Raw genomic sequence first — 19,169 nt, forward strand, 5'->3', positions numbered from 1 at the left:
GCCCAGAGTGGAGCGATGTAGGGCTGAGCCCCAGCCGCGTCTTGCCCAAACGCACCTCACAGAGTCTCACTGGCAGAACAAGACAAGCCTGTGAGCAAGAGAATGAGTGCGTGAATGTGGGTCTTCACCTCTGAGTCATTTAGTCACCCATGCATTCATCAGGCAAGAAGCATTTATTAGCACCTTTGGTATACCAGGAACCATTTCATACAACTCTTTCACCCTTGACATTTGTTGAAGCTGTTTGATACCTTACTAGAGATTTAATAATTTCTCTTTAATTTTTAGTGGCAAGAAATATTCCCCAGATGTATTTCCTTTTTCCCCAAAACATATATACCATGTTTAAACCCCCAGTGTGGCCTTTTAATAACAAGAATAATAATAGTAACTTAATAACCGACCATGTGCCCTATGCTAACTGCTTATATGCATCGTCATTGATTCCTCACAACAGGCCTAGGAAGTGGGTTCTATTATTGGGCAAGTGTGTGACTTGCCCAAGGTCACACAGTCAGAATGCAGCAGAGGAGCTGGAATGTGAACCTGAAGTTTCTAACACCATGCTTTTAACCTTCATTTCCCCTTTCCCCTTCGCCCAAGAATAAAATGATCAGATTTGCTTGTAGTCTCAGCTACCATGGTAACACGTGACTTTTTCTTTTGTTTCCAAAGGTGGTGGCCCTTAGTAAAAGAAGTCAGGAAGCCGAGGCTGCTTTCTTGAGTGTTTACAAGCAATTAGTTGAAGCACCAGGTAAGAAATGCTTGGGTTCCATAATTGAGTAAATAATGAGAAGAAACAGCCATAGGCCCATTACACAGGGGCGTCCTCATGGTGGGGTCTGGGGAGAGGCTTAGATTCTCGGGCAATGGGTGCCCCCTGGGTGGGGGCAATGGGAGTGACGGCTTCTCCAGCCAGTCTGGTGTGACATTCCCACATGGCTCCTGCGTCTTCCCCCTGCACCTTCCGATGTCAGCCTGGGGAACTTAGCCGGGCTCCTGCCAAGGTCTTCCATCTGACTTTCTTGGGAAGCCAGGCAGTCTGTCCGGCCCGCCAGAGGGCAAATGGTGCCCAGTGCTTTCTGCTAGTAGATAGCGCTGCAGGAAAGACCTCAAAAGTTTCCTTGATGTGGTGCCGCCAACCTCAGAAATGTGATGTAGAACAAAAGTGGAACCCAAAAGAACACATACTCCATGACTCTTTTTACATAAAACATGAAGACAGGCAAAAATTAACCTGTCAGCACTAATCACAGTAGCTAAAAGGGGGAAACAACCCCAATGTCCATCAATGTATGAATGGATAAACAAACCTCGGCCTATCCATTCAATGGAATATGACTCAGTCGTAAAAAGGAATGAAACGCTGACACCTGCTACAATGTACATGCGCCTCAAAAACATTGTGCCGAATGAAAGAAGCCAGACACAAAAGGCCACATGGCGCAGGATTTCATTTACATGAAGTGGCCAAAAGAGGCAAATCTATGGAGACGGTAATCAGATGGGTGGTGGCCAGGGGCTGGCAGGGGGAGGGAATGAGGAGTGAGTGCTTACTGGGCACAAGGTTTTCTTTTGAGGGGATAAAGTGTTCTGGGACTGGACAGAGGCGGTGGTGGCTGCATGACATCATGAAGGCACTAAATGCCACTGAACTGTATACTTTAAAATGGTAGGTTTATGTTACAGGAATTTCGCCTCGGTTTAAAAAAACATGAACCTGTGTTATGAGACACTGAGTGGTCGTGGTTCCTGGGAGAGGCCTCTGGGGCTGGAGGTGCTGTCTCCTGACACACTTGTATGAAAAGTTTGCCTCTTTAAAAATGGCCCATCCTGTGCCACCTTCTCAAGTATTGACTCAGAAAAGGGAGCCTAGAACAGTGTAGGGATTTGCTTAAGCAGAGCGGAGCTGGGAGGGGCCCTTCCACCCGGACAGCACCCTAACCCTCTGGCAAGTTCTTCCTTGCAGCTGCGGGGCTCAGTGCTGCGGGGCTCTACTGGGGCTGAGGGTGTATGAAGAGGACAATGTACTTGAAATAGAAGCTGATTGTGGGATCTTGGTACTGAGGATGGGAAAGTTGCTTGTTTCATCTGTCTTGAGCAACTTGAGAAGGTTGAATAGTGTCCTCCCAAAATCCGTGTCCACCCTGAACCTCAGAATGTCACCTTATTTGGAAACAGTCTTTGCAGGTGTGATTAGTGAAGGATCTTGAGATGAGGTCATCCTGGATTCAGGGCTGGTTTTGGCCATAGCACTTCAGTGTCTGCCTGTCTTCGCCTGGCCTCCTGCTCCCTCGTCTCTGTGTCCCAAACCTCCCCCTCCTTTCTCTAGTAAGGATTGGGGGTCACTGGATGTGAGGCCCACCAAATAGTCCAGGATAATCTCATCTCAAGATTTCAACTTCATTACATCTGCAAAAACGCTTTTTCCAAGTAAGGTCACATTCACAGCGGCCAGGGATTAGGACTTGGTGGATGTTTGGGGGCCACCGTTCAGCCCACTACAGAGGCATCTGCATCCTTGACGCCCTCTGCCCAGCCCTGTGCTCTGTCCTGATTCTGTACTCTCGGGAAGGCAGCACGACCACGTGGGCTTTCTCAACGAGAATGCTTTGGCGGTGAGAATGGCTGGAGCAGGACAGCACAGCCCTCAGGGCCCTGTGCGTCCCCTCACCCCAGGATGGCGTGCCCTGCAGCGTGAGGCTGAACCGGCCTTGTGTCTGTGGCCTGGTTATTACCCTGAGAAACACACCCCACACATATCCAAGAGGCCCTGCTCCTTGCCACCTTTTAATTTATCCACCCTCACCAGAGTTATTTGGAAAAATATACTCTCTTATTTCCCATTCTTTTCAGTCTCTCAACACTTACAGTCTCAGCAACAGACATTGGAGAGTACTCAGTTACAGACTCCAAACTCGCCTCCTTGGAGTCCCCACGCCAGGCCCCTTCCCTGGGTGCCATAGTGCCTGACCGGTAGCACCAGGGGGCAGCACTGATACAGGCTTGTGTTTCCAGGCTTAGGGCCAGGCCCTGGCTGGAATCCTGCCTGTACCACTTACTCACTGGGTGACTGCGGATGAATTAACTCACTTCCCAGAGCTTTGGTCTCCTCTTCTATAAATTCGATATAATGTGAGGACCTGCCTCACATGGTTTGGGGAGGCTTCAGCGCGCCTGGCACGTAGTGGTCTTTGGCTGCATGTCGGCTGCTGTCACGATCATATATGTATCTGGCTTCCCTAGGAGAAGTAAGATTCTCCAAGCCTGGGACTACGTCCTACTAAATTTGTATATCTAGAACCCTGTACACAGTAGGCACCTAATAACTTTTCGGTGAATGAATTAGAAATACGACTCAGCTGCAGGAAGGGGAGGAAGGGTCGTTTGAACAAAAAGGTGCTTTTCCAACTAGAGCCCTCTTCCTGCCACGTGTTTATTGGCCCAGATAGCATTTACTGAGCGCCTGCTGTGTGCCTGGCACTCACTGGAACTGGAACAGGACATGAACCCACCGATGCAGAGAAGGGCCCAGCCCTCAGGGAGCTTGTGTTCTGGCAGCAGAAGTGACCAGATTGTCACTCACATAACCAACCTGTTGTCACAAACCTAGGGGAACACTAATGGTTCTGAGAGGTGAGGAGAGGGTTATAACCTCCACTTGGCAAAGAGGCATCATCTCAGGGGCTCAGTATGGGACCCTCATTTTTCTGGAGGTAAGACTGTTAACACCATCACAAGGCCAGGACTACAGTGCCAGCCAGGGACCTTGAGAGCTCCGAAGGCAGGAACTTTCCAGAAGGTCCTTGTGCCCTCCTGCCCTCTCCCCAAAGGGCTGTTCCAAGCCTGGTGCTGACTCCACGCATCTGATTTCCTAACTCTGTCCCTGGAAATGGAGGGGCAGGGGAAACGTATGTCCCCAGCTGTCACCGAGTTAGAGAACAAGGAGCCTTAACTGATGGAGACATACCATCCGAACAGCCCCTTTAGGGGCTCTAATTCATTCTGAGACATTTAAGAATAACAAAATGTTTTAATGATTTCTTGGGGGAATTAGGAAGACATATTTTTGTTCTCATTAAATTTTATCCTCAGACACAAGAACCAAATGTCAGATGTGTTTTTGGTGCTCAGAGCTCCCCAGCTCGCTGTCTTCCCCCCACACACGGCCCCCACCCCCTCCATAAAAATAACACTCCTGGAAAATTTGCCAGGATGCACTCTCCTGTTTTTATATTTCTTGACAGGCAAATTATTTGTCAAAATCCTCCCCCCACCTCCGAAGCCACACAAGTCCTGATTCAACATTTTGTTTTGAATGACTGCTGCCAACACAAATCTTTGGCAGAGAACGCGATGCGGCGTGATTGCTCAGCAAGTATTTTGATAAGTGTGCAGCCTGGATGTCTGTAATTACGAAAGAAAACCGTAAATCTTGTGGATATTGTTCACACAGATGTGGCGTGAAGTGAGAAAAAAAAGCAGTAAAACGTGTTAAAAGCATAATTAATGTCATTGTTGTGGAAGATGATTTGATTTAAACCTTTCTGACTTCTGTATCGGTGACGGCTGATTTCTTCCTCGCGCGCGTGGAGTCACTAGGTGCTGACCCGAGCTTCAGAAAGCTGACTTGTTAACTAAGTGATTAGTTAAAAACAAAACAAAGAAAGGAAAAGAAAAAAATCAAAACGAGCAGAGAGTGGGTAAAAGAGCAGGCTGGAGGAACATTGCTGAAGAGATGAGACAAGAGAGGTGAGTGCCCCAAAACATTTTCTCTGCTTCGCGTTGTTTTTTTAAAAGCTGAGGAGACAGCAACTCCTGGCAGGCATTTCTCTCCCTCCTCCTCCTCCTCCTCCTCCTCCTCTCAGGAGGCAGAAGGCTGGTCTGCTTAGGTGATGGAGCTCCAGCAGCAGGCGCAGCTGTGGGGCCTATCAGCTTGCGGGTTTTGAGCTGTGTGACCTTGGGCAGGGGCCTGAACCTCTCTGAGCTCCGGTTTCTGTGTCTTTAGCAGAGGGACAATAATAGAACCTACTGGTAAGGTGACCTGAGGATTTGATAGGCTGTGCAAAAATGCATTTGGAGGGTTTAGAGATCAGTGACCCATTGCAAAGCTGACGTCAGGGTACAGGTTACGGGGTCACACGCGGTTGCTTTTGATCTCACAAGGTTCTGTGAGTCACGAAGGGTGTGAAGGGAGCGGTTTAGCCAACAGGGTTACTGAGTCTGTGGAGTAGGAAAATGCATTATGATATTTAGGGTTTTTTAATTTTCTCCCCAATTACAAAAGTCACGTGTGCACATTGTCAAATTCAGGAAACACAGAAAGTGGAAAGAATGAAAACTACCTACTAGAAGAGCAGTGGGGATATTTTGTTGTTTTCTTTCTGGTCCTTTCCCCAGGTACTATTTCAAAACAGTCCTGTATTCTGCACACACCGTTTTGCATCCTGCTTCCTTTTCCTTCACCCAGCACGAGCATCCGTGTTTCCGTGTCATTAAAAATCCTGAGTAATTTTGGTTCACTGTGTGTAACACGCTGTTGTGTAAGCTGAAAACACAACTTACCGGTACTGTGCTATATAGTTCACAGGATGAGGAAGAAAACTCGGGAAGGAAAAAATATTGTAGCCATGTACCGACCACAAGCTTAGGATCAGTGGTCAGAAAGAATACGAATTTTCTTCTCTGTGATTGATTTTGCACTCATTTATTTATCGGCTACACTAAATATCTTTGTGTATGTTTTGAACCGCTCGTATTTTATTCCCCTGTAAATCACTGGCTCATGTACCCTTAGTCCGTTTTTCTGACAGAGAGATCTTTTTCTTACTGATTTGTGGGGGCTCTTCATATGGCAGGAATATTAACCTCTGCCCTGATACATGTGTTTTCTGTATTCTCCCCTGGTTTGCCTTTTGTTTCTTAACTTTGTTTACAATGTCTCTTGTAGATAGTTTCAAAAATGTTTGCATTCAGAAAATGTTCGCAAAAAGTAGGGGATTCTACTTTGCCTTATGGTTTCTGGATTCCATGCCATATTCTAAAAGCCTTTTCTCAGCTCAAGGTTATAGGTTTATTTAGTACTTTTATGATTTTAATGTTTAAAAATTTGAATCTTTGAGCCATCTGAAATACGCATTCGTATACATTAGTATATAGCAGTGAGGGAGGTTAAGAATTGGCTTTACGTTTGTCCCAAATGACTAGTTCTACCGCCATCTAGTGGATAAACCGCCTTCACAGGTCAATATACTGAAATAATGGTTTCAGGATAATGAGAAATTGTCTTTGCCTGTCCTCACACCTCCTTCCCACCCTCCGTCCCTCCCTGCTCGATTGGGACTGTAGGGGTCAGGAGGGCTCAGAGCACCAGAGGGTAACATAAGAGTATTTAAGCCATAAAAAGGAAAAGCTCAGGGATGGCAGATTTTCCCAAAGGTGGCAGATAACTTTAGAAGGCATCGCCCCACCTTTTCCTGCCACGCCCCTTGCCCGTGCCGTTTCCTTTGTCGGCAGTGCCCCATCCCCCCGGCTGCCTGTCTAAATTTCACTAGTCCTGGTAGATATGAGCTGGAATAGGATTAAAGCAAAGCATCCGGCATGCTGGTACCCAGTAGGTGCTCCATAAACAGCCGTTCCCTTTGAGAAGGGAGGACAGGCATTCCAGCTACAGCTGTTCATCAGCTTATTCTCTGAGCACCTACTATGCGCAGTGAGCCCTGTGGACAACCGGAACACAGCAGAAAAAGGGCTCCAAGGAGGGATGGCTGGAGGAGAGTCTCACAAAGGGCGGCCTTTGAAGTGGGTTTCAGGCGTTGGCCACCATCCTTGTGGGACTCTTTCCGGGTGGTTCCTGCATGTTGGTCAGCATGCTCAGTCCCTTCCAGAAATAAGCCCACTGATACTCTCAGCCCCCTTGGAGGAAGGTGCAGCCATCCTGCCCACGCTGTGCAGCTGAGGAAGTGCAGGCTCAGAGGGGTCAAGCCACTTGTCCAAGGTCGCACAGCAGAGAGAAGTTGTGATGCCTAAATCTAGACCCTTGGCTCCTAACCCAGAGGCAGGGTTAATTTAAAATTTTAAAGGGTTTGGAAAAAACCGCTGGAGGCTTGAGCTCTAATGAGCGAAAACCAGCTGGCAGTCTTTGCTGCCACTGGGTTGAGAGGTTCTGAGCTGAGAGGATAAGCTGAAGTGTGGGTGTGTTACCCAGGGGAGCCCAAGTGACCCTCACTAGCCAAGATTCCGGTCCTCCTGGCCAGGGCCCCAAAGCCTGGACCTCGGAGGGGTAATTTTGTTGAGGGGAGATAGTCACAAGCTCCAGATCCAGGGGCAGAGCGATGCCAGGAGGGGCACCAGCAGGACCGCAGGCCGAAACGCCACGCTGCAAGTGGGGCCACACCTCGTCCTGCCACTTGGCTTCCCATAACACACTTGACTTCTCTGGGCTTCCATTTCCGTACTTATAAAACATGGGTAACGACCTCACCTAATCCCAGGCCTATTGGGTGGGTTCGGTGAGAAGGGGGAACACCTAGCAGGGTGCCTGGCACAGAGGAGCAGCCCCATGCGATTCATTCAGCAGATACTGAGGGCCTGCTCTTTACCAGCCGCTCCACTCACAACAAAGCAGAGCAGACGTGGGCCCTGCCCACCTGGAGCTGCCTGCACAGCTCCATACATGGGAACTTTCTTTTCATTACAGTGGACGTGGGTTGGCGTCCTGACCTTGAGTAACTGTCCTTACCTCTCTGAGCCTTTGATTCCCCTTCTGGAAAAGCACACTTATCTCCTGGTACTTGTAGGAGGATTAAATGACATGAAGAGTATAACATCCTCCCCTGAGAGTCTGGCACATAGTAAATGCTCAGTAAACAGTGGCTATCATTGTTATTGTTGGTGTTATTATTACCATTACCACCCATTGCCAAGAAGGAAGATCCTCTTCAGCCTCTCCATCCATTCTTAAGCCAGGAGACCCCACGAAGCAGCCACCCTGGCAGTGGAGGGAAGTAAGGGTGGGTGGACATAGAGCTCACAGCTGTGTATAAGGGGCCCACACCCCATCTGCTATCAAAAAATTGAGATGAAAGGATCAAAGTTATTCTCACTGCCGCCTCCATCAGTAGCCTGAGCCTCCCACCCACACAGGAGCCCAGAGCTGGGGCCCAGATGGGAGACAGCTTCTGTCTCTAAGTATTTTGGAGGGACGCATGCATACTTCTGCATATATGTGTTTCTAAACAGCCTCTCGGACAGCTTTCACGGTTCCAGCTTTCCTAAAAAAAGCTCTGAATGCCACTTTCCTTCAGATGGACACAGTGGGAGGAATGAGACAGCTTCTCTTAGATTTCTGACTCCCTGCCCCCCCACCAAAACCCTGTAGACACTTAAAAAAAACACCCAACAGCACGAGCTATTGATGAAAGATGGAATAGATGGTGTTTTACCCATCTCATCCGACCGTGCCTTTGGAAAGCCTGGTGTGGTATTAAAATATTATAAATTTGTTGGCAGTATTCTCTAGGGGTTTAGATCCAATGTAACCAAAATGAATTAGTCATTTTATTAAGCAGTTTGTGCATAAAGAGCAGGTTGACGGCTGTAAGACAAAGGCACTCTGCCTCCCAACAGTGTTCCCCCTCCTTGCAAGCCTGGCAGGACCTGCCACCTCGGATGGTTCCTATTTGATCTTCCGTGTCTGCCAACGTGCTCAGTTAATTCAAGCGATTTGTGGCAATCAGATACTTCTGATTTGGGGTCCCCTGTTTTGGGAGGGCTTTTTTTTTAATTTTAATTTTTTATTGTTATTCAGTTACAGTTGTATGCCTTTTCTCCCTGTTTTGGGAGGTTTTATTAAGGCTGATCTGATTCCCTCTGCCACTGCCCTTGTCTGTATATCGACTGCATGTTGCAAGAGTGAAGGGAGGGAAATTTAAGGCCCCCCTCATGGCTCTGGGCAGCTGCGGGTCTCGGCTGAAAGGGTTCCGGTGGAAGTGCTGAGCCCAGCAGAAACCCAGGCGCCCTGGTTCTGGACGAGCCATGTCAGGGACGTTCTGTCACTTTTCCTGACACCAGGATATGAGGCTTACAGACACCAGGGGTTGGGGGGAGGCACACACAGGCCACTTTGGATATTGGGGACTCGGCAGGACCCAGCACTTCCCCAAGTGGGGTCACGTGTCATAGGGAGCAGCTGTGGTGTAGCTGGCATGACACTGAACAGTGTGTGCCTGGTGTCACCTTTCTGCTTCCTTCCAGGTGATGTCTCAGTCAGGTGCTGGAGTGACGGAAACCCCTGTGCGTCTCCCCTTTTAACCGAAGGAGAGCTAACCTCGGGTTCAAGGTCTTAAGCAGGCAACAGCATCTAATAACAGAATTTAATAACATCAGTTTTGTTTGTTGTTTTGGTTTTTTTCTTTGTGCTTATTTTTAGGGTTAAAGTCCTTCCATTTATGATACAGAACACCAATTACCTATTTACAATAGTGAAACAAAATATTTCTTTAAAATATATTTAAGTTAAAAACATTGAGTCGCCTAAGGACACACGTTAAGTTGGTCATCTTTCAGAGGCAGGTAGATGCAGCAGAAGTGACGTGAGGATGCCCACACCCGGCGTTTGGGTCACACCGGGTTTGGGTCCAGCTCTGCCTTTCTCTAGTGTGGTAACCTTGAGCAAGTGGCTTCCCTTTGCTGGGCCTCAGTTTTCTCATCTGTCCCAGGCTTGTGGTAGTGAGTGCTGCTTCTGTACTAGGATGGGTGGGCACTGGACTTCGGATATGAAAGCCAGAAACTGGGGTCGGGAGGGCCAGAGCCGTCTCTGAACCCACCACCAGCCTTGGCAGCTGTGCCTGGACGAGCCTACTGGAAGGGGAGGTGAAGCTGGCCCCAGAAGTGCCCCCGGTCCTCGGTCTGTGAGGCGGGTCAGGTGTCGTGAAGATTGAGCTAAGCCATGTTTCTGAGACAGTGACTCAGGAGGGTCTGCCACCCTTCGTCGTCTGACAGGGCTGTTTATCCTAGTGTTTCCTGTGTCTGGATTATTCTCTCTCTCTCCCCGGCTGGCTTGTCATCTTGTCAGGGCTCTGCTCAAACATCCCCGCTTTGCAAGGCCTTCCCGGACCAGGCTGCCTCAGCACCATCCCCCCAAACACACACACCTCAGGCCACTGTCTCCCCCAACCCTGCTTTATTCTTCTTCTCAGCGCCCCCACCGCCATCGGTCTCTCTGTCCTTTGCCTGCCTCTCCCCTTGAGAATGTCAGCCCCAGGAAGGCAGCAATTTCCTTATTCACTACTGTGTCTCCAGGGCCCAGAAGCTTCCAGCATACCCAGGTGCTCAGTCAGCATCTAGCAACTGAAGAAACGGTGGCCAACACAGAGTAGGTGCTCGATAAAAATGTGTTGATAAAATAAATGGCTGTATTACAGACAGTATTAGTTTCCTATTGCTGCTGTAACAAGCTGCCCCAAACTTAGTAGCTTAAAACAATACACGTTAATCACCTTACGGCTCCAGAGGCCAGGAGTCCAAACAGGTCTCACTGCACTATCCTCACAGTGTCGGCCGGGCTGTGCTCCTTCTGGAGGCTCTGGGGGTGACGGGGAGGACCCATTTGATAAGCTTTTCCAGTTCCTAAAGGCCACTCACATTTCTTGGTTCTGGTCCCTTCCTGCCCCTTCAGAGCTACATAGCATCTTCAGTCCCCGATTCTAACCACCTTCCATCTGCAGCCTCATTTCCCTTTTGCATGTAACATACCACATTCACAAGTTCTGAGAGTTAGGAAGGGACATCTTGGGGGGCATTATTCTGCCCCCAACAGAGACACACCCCAAGGGAGGACTGAGGATTGAAATCAAGATTTCTCCAGGCCCTCCCCCACAACTATCAGGTTCTCTGAGAAGCCTCTTCCAAACAGTTTAAAGATCTTTTGTCATTTCTCTCTCTTTCAATTTGCGTTTGTAAGAGCAGCCAGTGACATTTAGCTGATGCATCGAATAGCACCATTAGACAAGGTAAGAGAGAGCCCTTGGATTTGCCAGCCACCGAGCATTTTACCTACATATAATTTGGTAGAATCTTCCAGCCTTCCAGATGCTAGTAATTTTTTTCCTCCCTGACCCAACCCGAACAGTGTAGCTCAGGGCTCTGTGAATTTCTTCCAGATGGGGGAGGTAGGAGAAGTGAGTTTACCTATGCCGTGTGCGGGCTGGGAATTCCACACTGTGTGCTTGGAAGAGGGGGGATAAAGAGTAGAAAGTGCCCAGGGAAGTGACTGCTTGGTACTTTCCAAGCAGGGACCCTACACAACCCACAGCCTACTTTCTCAGGAGCTGAATAGGATGAAAATGCAGGAAGAGCAGAGCCCAGAACCTGCTACTTCCTCCTATGAAACAGGCTTGTCTCCCTGAACAGCGGGTGAAATGGATGCAGCAGGAGGGCAGGGGGCTAGATTCGAGGGAGGACCTCCTTCCTATGAGATTTGGCAGCTCCTCAGTCCTACCTGTTTCACAGTTTGGACCCAGTCAGTTACCACATGTTATGGGTTGAATTGTGTCTCCCCTGGTACCTGTGAATGTGACTTTATTTGGAAATAGGGTCTTTGCAAATGTAATTAAATTAAAAGGAGGTCATTAGGGTGGACCCTAATCTGGTATGACTGATGTCCCTATAAGAAGAAGAAAAAGAGACACAGAGAGGAGATGCCATGTGATGACGGAGGCAGACATTGAGTGATGCCGCTACAAGCCACAGATGCCGGCGACGCCCGGGGCCAGAAGAGAAGCATGGAACAGACGGGGGCATGGCTCTGCCGGCACCTTGACTTGGGACGTCTGGCTTCCAGAGCACAGGGTATGAGTTTTCTGGTGTGTCTGGGGCTGCCATACCAAGCCACCTGGTGGCTTTAAACAACCTGGTGGTTTAAAACAGTGGAAATGCTTTCTGTCAGTTCTGGAGCCTGGAAGCCCAAAATCAAGGCGTTGGCAGGTCTGGTTCCTTCCGGAAGCTCTGAGGGAGAATCTGTTCCAATCTGACGCTCTGAGAGACAAGAGAGCGGTCACATATTGGTTTGGGGCCTCTGGAAGCACACAGACACCAAGAGAGCACCGGGTGTGCAAGAGATGCACTGGTAGGATGCCCATGAAGGATGAAGGGGAAGGAGACGAGGCAGGAGAGCCTTCAGATGGGGCTGACACCTGGGAAAGAAGGGGAGGAGGGAGGGAGGGAGTAGGAGGAACGCAGCCAGCAGTGCCACTCTGAGAAAGCCTTAACCAGGCTGACAGGGAGCCCCAAAGCAGGATGGAGTAGTCTGCTCAGGCTCCTATAACAAACTACCATGGATGGGGGGAAGGGGAGCTCAAGCAACAGAAAGGTATTTCTCCCTGCTCCGAAGGCTGGAAGTCCAGGCTCAAGGTACCAGCAGGTTGGTTTCTGGTGAGAGCCCTCTTTCTGGCGCGCAGGTGGCTGCCTTCTCGCCTTGTCCTCACATGGCCTTTCCTCTGTGCACAGAGAGTGAACTCTGGTGTCTCTTCCTGTTCTTACAAGGACACCAGTACCATCAGAGGAGGATTCCCCCCCCCCCCCACTTTAAGCCCCATTTAATGCTAATTTACCTCCGTAAAGGCTCCATCTCTAAACACATTCACATCAGTCTGTTATAGAGGGGTTTCCCGTGCCAGCGTTGGCAGGAGTGACCCTGCTGCCTGTCAGGCTCTGTCATTGGCTGGGAGCAGCCCGGATGAGTGTGGCCTTCAAGTGAGCACTGCAGAGGGTCCGAACGTGCAGCACCTAGAGACAGACAGTCACCACCTTCTCACAGGAGGTTCTCTCTAGAAGGAAGAGCTGGGTGGCATGTTCCATCACTGCCACATGGAGTAAGAAGAACAAGGTCACATGCACCCGGGGCCTGCTGGTGCCGGGCGGTCGTGGGGCTCAGCATGCTCCTGCAGCCCCTGCACAGCCCCGGGCAGTTGGGCCCCTCATCCCCACGTTAAGTGAAATGGAGCCTCAGGGGGACTAAGCGACTCCCCGGAGGTGTCACCACCAGGCCGCCAAGTCCTTTATTTGAGGGCGGCTTTGGGAATTTGGAAGATTTACAGTGTTTGCACCTCTCTTGTCAAGTTCAGCTGTGAAGGCGTTTAATAATCACCCTCCCCGAGCATCCAGCTGTAAGGGGCAGTCCCAGGGCCAAAAGCGCTCATTTAAGCAGGACTCCACCTTTATCTGGTGACACCCAGTGTTGACTGTGTGCCCAGGATATACTTGTAATAGGAATTTGAGCCCAGAACTCAGAGAGGTTTGGTACTTTGTCCAAGGTAACACAGCAAGCCAGCAGCAAGGCTGAGAACAGAGCCCTCAGTCTCGTGCTCCTGGCCTAACAGTAAGAAATCTCCCATGACCCCCCACCAAGGCAGCTTGGCCCACAGCAGTCACCTGGGTTCGAATCCCACCTCTGCCACTTCTGAGCGAGGTGACCTAGAGCACATGGCCGCTCTTTGGGCCTTCATTTCCTGACTGAAAAACAGAGATAGCAGCATCTACCTTACCAGGCTTTACCTTCATACACTCCCTGTGCCTCAATTTCCCCATCTGTAAAATAGGGACGTGACAATACTTACCTCACAGTGTTGTGGTGAAGAGTGAATGAATTCTAAAATGTTTAAAGTACTTTGGCTGTTAGGGTTTGTCATAGCCTGACTGGCTGAGTTATCTGAACCCCCCATCCTGCTGCTCTCTCCCTCCAGTTGGGGAGCCAGGAGGCTGTAGTGTGGGAAGAAGAGGCCCAAGGGCAATCTCAGCTCTGCTACCAACATGCTGGCAGACTTCAGGGAAGTCAACGGACCCCGCTTTTCCCCAACTGTGCACTGGGGTGAGGGGCGTTGGACAAGTCGGCCTGATGGGTCCCTCCCCATGGTGACCTTCTGAGCCAGAACCTTTGGGTCCCAGAGTAGCCTTCAAAGCAGGCTTGTTGGATTCTGGAGCTCCCAGGGACTGGTGAGAGTTGATGAGGCTAGACCCTGTCCCAAGACGACACGGAGGCCACCATGCAGACAGCGGCCCCCAAACACTGAGAGGCCAGGAGTGCCGCCACCTCTCAGCAGTCAGCACCCAGCAAGCCCTGCTGTACACCCAGCACCGTGCACGTCTCTGCCCGTTCTCTCACCAGTCCTCGTAACCGCGCTCTGCGTGTGCGGCCCCGTTCGCGGGTGAGAGGTTAACTGTCCAAAGGTCCTTAAATCATACTGCTCCCCTTAGTATCTTTTTAAATCTTCCAAGTAGGCAGTGTTCTACTTTTCTCATAAATGGGGAAACTAAGGCTCAAGGTCATGAGGGATGTGGACCCAGAGCTGGACTTCAGCTTCTGTGAGCTGAACCACCCTGTTCTGCCCTGTACCAGCAAACGAAGGGGAAACACAGAGCCTTGGAACCCGCCGAACCTGTGATGAGTCTGTATTCAGCGCCACTGCTCCAGCCCCTCCAGGGGCCACCTGAGGTCAGCTTCTCTGGGACAGAGCACACAAGGCAGCACCAGGTGACCTGCAGGGCCTCCTAGCAGAACTAAACGTCACTCCCTGACTCCGGGAACAGTGTCAGTGATGGTGTTTATCACCCAAGTGTACTCTGGCCTGTCCGGCAAGCACTCCAACCAGAGCTGGCTCTTCCCCTCCTCCTCGGAGCCAGAGTGAGCCCCACGGCCGCTGGGAGCAGTGCCCTTCCGTGTTTATCTGACTCCCCTGACCCTGGCAATCACCCATTGCCTTTTCCTCCTTTTCTCAAAAACCAGAACACAATAGGAAGCGTTTCTTTGAACTTATTAAAAAATCCAGACTTGTAAATTAATTTGTCCGTGTTGTACAAAGGCAGTGCAGATGAACTCATTAGCATGCACACAACAAATAATTATAGATGAATTTTTAGCTGGCCTGCCTAATGCGCTCACTGGGTTAATTATGTCAATGTATAATTACATCAGCCCGGGGAGACATAATGGCATACCCCGCTGAGCAGGCCCTGCCTAATGACGGGGCGTGGGGGAGCGCTGACAGAGGAAGACAGCAGCCTTCCCATGCACCTGCTTACCTCGGCACAAACGCCCATTGTCCAAGCCTCCCGCCACCTAAACAGATGGGTGGCAGCAGAGGGACCTTGTTACAGCTGGACCTGAAGACCCCATGCATGGCACTCTTCCATCAGCAAATATTTATTAGGTCGGACTATGTGTCCACCCACAAGGGGTCCTGCAAGTGAGTAAAAACAGATATGGTCCTGTGCCTGCCTTGTTGTGGGTTTCAGCCAAGTGTGCATTAGGTGGACTTGCAACTCAATGACAATTATAAGTACGATGAATGCTGTGGTGAAAAGGTGTAGGCAGCTGGGAGAACTCATATTGGAGGACTGACTATTCAAGGAAGGCTTCCTGGAAGAACTGGCATTTGAGGGGCAAAGACAAGGAAGCATGAACTAGCTGAAAGGGCTAGGAGAGGGCAGAGTGTTCCTGGCAGAGGTTGCTGCCTGTACAAGAGCTCTGGGGTGGGAAGGTGCCTGTGAGGGACTGAGGGAAGAAAGTCAGTGTGCCTGGAGCCCAGGAAGACAGCAATAGCAAGGGCTTCCATGTGCTCTGAGCTGACCAAGTGCTAGGCGCCATGCTGAGCACTTTACCTGGATCCTCATCACAGCCCCACGAGAAGGGTACTTTGCCGGTGAGGCATGGAGGGTTGGAGTCTCTTGCCAAGGTCACACAGCAATCCAAAGAAGCAAGTCTGGATTAGACCAGGGCCCAGGGGTCCATCTCCAGGGCCCCTGCTCTTCATCCTTCTGCCCACCATTCCTCCGCCCCAGAGAGCAGTGGCCAAGCAGATGCTGGCAGCAGAGCCTGGTGGGAGGACTGGGAAGAGTGAGAGTTCAGTGCTTTTAAAGAGCTGAGGACCAGAGCCAGGCCCCTTGACCTGGAGAGAGGAGGCTCTGGCTTTCCTGGGCCCCCGTGAGCACTCACCCATAGCTGCTGAGGTTGAAATGGTCACACCACTAGGCATCAGAGAAAGGGATTCAGACCCAAATCGCACCTCCACTCTTCAGCAAGTTACCTGGCTTTTTTGAGCCTCAGTTTCCTCATCTGTGAAAGTGAGCTGGATCCAGGGCAGCCTCCAGGGCATGCTGGGAGCGTGATGGAACCTGTTCCCCGTGGGCAGGCTTTGTAACCTGGAAGATGCCACACCAACCTTGGGCATTATCTAGGTGTTCTTTGTGCCCGCCCAGGTGGGAAGTTGAGCAAAGGCACCTGGAAGAAGAGGTGCTGGATTCTAGGTGTGAAGAAAGGAAGTGCTCTCCAGGTGACCGTGGGAGAGGGAGCAGAATTCCAGGCAGAAGAACCTGCATGTTCCTCAGTTTTTAGCTATTGGGAGGTGGGGAGGCATCTAACATCCAGGTGGGCATTTCCAGAAAAGCCCTGATTTAGTCAGCCTCACGTGTCAAAAACAAGTAGTCCAGGTCTACTGAGAAGCACCCAAGGATTCTATGGGCAAGGATACTATCGGGGAACCATGGGTGAAGGAAAATGGGAGGGAGCTGGGAGAACTGGGTGGAAGCATCCAGACCCTGTGCAGCCTGAGGCGGAGTCCTGTGCCCTCAGAGCAGCCCACGTCCGCAGGAGCAGGTCTGTGTCTGTCTGCGCTGCCTGAAAGCCCTACCTGGAAAGGCCTGTGGGAAGGCCGGCGTCAGGCTGAGGGGTTTCAGAGCAGGGCCGTGCTCGATGACGCTCCCTGTGGTGGGAGGCATGCACGCATGGCACAGTCTCACGGCCACCCCAGGTGGCATCGGAGAATTTGGAAAATGCAGTTATGGTGACACTTCTTGTTATTACCGTTCCCAGCTATACAGAACACACACGCCCCTGGGGACGGTACGTTCCCCTGAACCGGTGCCTGGAAAAGGCTACTCATAAGGCAGAAAATCCATGCTGCTTCCCTAAGCCCTCAGCATGACTCCAGGGATCTCTTGTGGATTGTCCTCCCATCCCTGGCCCCCCATAGAGGGACCCGCCAGGTCCCATGGCCTCAGCCTGGGCATCCCTCAGCCCCCCATGGCCCCCACCACCCCTGTCCTCCTCTCTCTCTGCAGACCCTGTGCCTGTATTTGAGGTGACACGCAGCCTAGACGACAGACTGCAGCCCCCCAGCTTCGACCCCAGTGGGCAGCCGCGGCGAGACCTCCACGTTGCGTGGAAGAGGCACCCTGAGTTTCTCAGCCCTAAAGGTACTGACAAGGCCTTCACAGAACGTCCCTAATAAACAACTGGTCTGCAGATTTGGGGCAGCCAAACTGCCAGGGGCAGGGGGTGTACAGGGAACTCGACTTTATCATTTTATTTTATTTTTTTAAAGGTTTTATTTATTTATTTTTAGACAGAGAGGAAGGGAAGAAGAAAGAGAAGGAGAGATCTCATCAGTGTCTTTCATGCGCCTCCTACTGGGGACCTGGCCCACAACCCAGGCATGTGCCCTGACTGGGAATCGAACTAGTTACCCTTTGGTTTGCAGTCTGGCACTCAATCCACTGAGCCACACCAGCCAGGGCCCTTTTTTTTTTAAAGGTTTTAAATGGTAAAGACCTTATCATTTTAGATACAGGATGGGGTAAGGCACACTTCTGCTGCCACAGACCTAGCTCAGATGCCAAAGGCTTCATGTATTTGAAGGGGAATTGCAAGGGATGCTCCACACAGTCACTCAGGGACTCAGCTGCTGTGGTCCTGCCACTTTCAACATGTGACATCCAACGTTACAGTGAATATGAGATACTTGTTGACAACCAACCAACAGGTAGAGACAGAACGTGGAAGGTCCTACCAAAGTTTATGGGGTCTAGTCCTGTAAGCGGCGCATGTAATACTTCCAGCCACATCCCACTGGCCAAAGCACGGTCATGTGGCAATACCTGCTGCACAGGAGGCTGGGAAATGTAGTCTGGCTGTGTGCCAGGAGGATGTGGTGAGCATAGCACTGTCTCAGCCCCAGGAGACAAGTCAGGAAACTCACAGAACTGAAAATGTGTTCAGGTGTACGTATATTGTGATTCAAACGTTTGAAAGCAAGAGAATGATGAACAAAGTTCGGATTGGTGGTTACCAATGGTAGGTGACATGGGAGGTCACCGTGGGCAGGGTGGCAGATGGGCACATAGAAGCTGTTGGTGACCATTTAGTTCTGTGCTCATTGAGCTGCAAGCCAGACACTGTCCTAGGCACTGGGGACACAGCCAGGCACAAACCAGACAAAAATCCCTTCCCTCGTGGTGCTGACCATCTATTGTTAACCAGTAAATGACTAAAATATATAGGATTTCAGATGGTGAGAAAGGCTTTGCAGAAATAATGAAGCAGTGAAGAGGGGAACAGGTGTAGAGATACTTGTCTAAGGAATGAATGAGTAGGATATACCTCGTATCTGCAAGATTCCTCAGTCGTGTTGAAAGCAGCCATAGGAATAGGTACATGAGTGGGTGTGCCTGTGTTCCAATAAAACTTGATTTATCGACCAGGTGGCAGGCCGGATTGGGCCCGTGGGGAAGATAAAATGGGCTGGGGCCTGCCAAATGAAAGCTGGATGCGAAGTCCCTTCCCAGGAAATGTCCACCCTCACACACTGCCCATCTCACAGCTCCCTGCCTGCCCCCGACGTGCCTCGTGAGCACCTACTGTGTGTCTGGTCCTGGAAAGGCTCTTCTTGTGATTAAAATACAGTACTTTGCCAACTCAGTTCCTGTACCCAGAGTGCCCTTCCAGCCATTCCTCCCTGGCAAGCCAGGGCTTGGCAGTTCTTTCCCAGCCCATATTGGAGGCACCACTGAGATTCCCCAGAAAACTGTCACTCCTGCCTTTGAGGTTCCTCTGGCATTGGATCGTCCCTCTGTAAGAACAGTAGTCATCGGAACGGTTGCCCTTGGAGAGCATTTGCTATGTGTCGTGTGCCTTTCACACAGCATCCCACTGTCTCCCACTTCAGCCTGAGGGGTCACTGGCCCCACTTTACAGATGAAGAGACTGAGTCTCAGAGGCAGCAGGTGGCCAAGTGGGGGTTCAGACCGAGGGCTCCTGTCCTCAGCCCCGGGCTGCATCTCTCCTTGAGGCCACGTGGCATTCTGGATCATGATGGTCAGGCCTGGTCTTTTTGTTC

The 19,169-nt window shown here is 50.6% G+C and overlaps 2 protein-coding genes across 2 annotated transcripts in view; one reads left to right on the plus strand and one right to left on the minus strand.

The window, feature by feature from the left end:
* PHETA1 (PH domain containing endocytic trafficking adaptor 1) overlaps nucleotides 1-19,169 on the minus strand; it is a 256,756-nt gene that overhangs the window by 190,370 nt on the left and 47,217 nt on the right. The window lies entirely within an intron of this gene.
* The window catches only part of CUX2 (cut like homeobox 2), a 221,020-nt gene that overhangs the window by 168,681 nt on the left and 33,170 nt on the right, over nucleotides 1-19,169 (plus strand). Inside the window, exons 4-5 of the mRNA XM_053928512.1 lie at nucleotides 676-754; nucleotides 17,116-17,250. Coding sequence (XP_053784487.1) covers nucleotides 676-754; nucleotides 17,116-17,250 — 214 coding nt within the window. The remainder of the gene's footprint in view (nucleotides 1-675; nucleotides 755-17,115; nucleotides 17,251-19,169) is intronic.

The sequence above is a fragment of the Desmodus rotundus genome, chromosome 7, assembly GCF_022682495.2.
Source record: "Desmodus rotundus isolate HL8 chromosome 7, HLdesRot8A.1, whole genome shotgun sequence".
NCBI classification, from domain to species: Eukaryota; Metazoa; Chordata; class Mammalia; order Chiroptera; family Phyllostomidae; genus Desmodus; species Desmodus rotundus.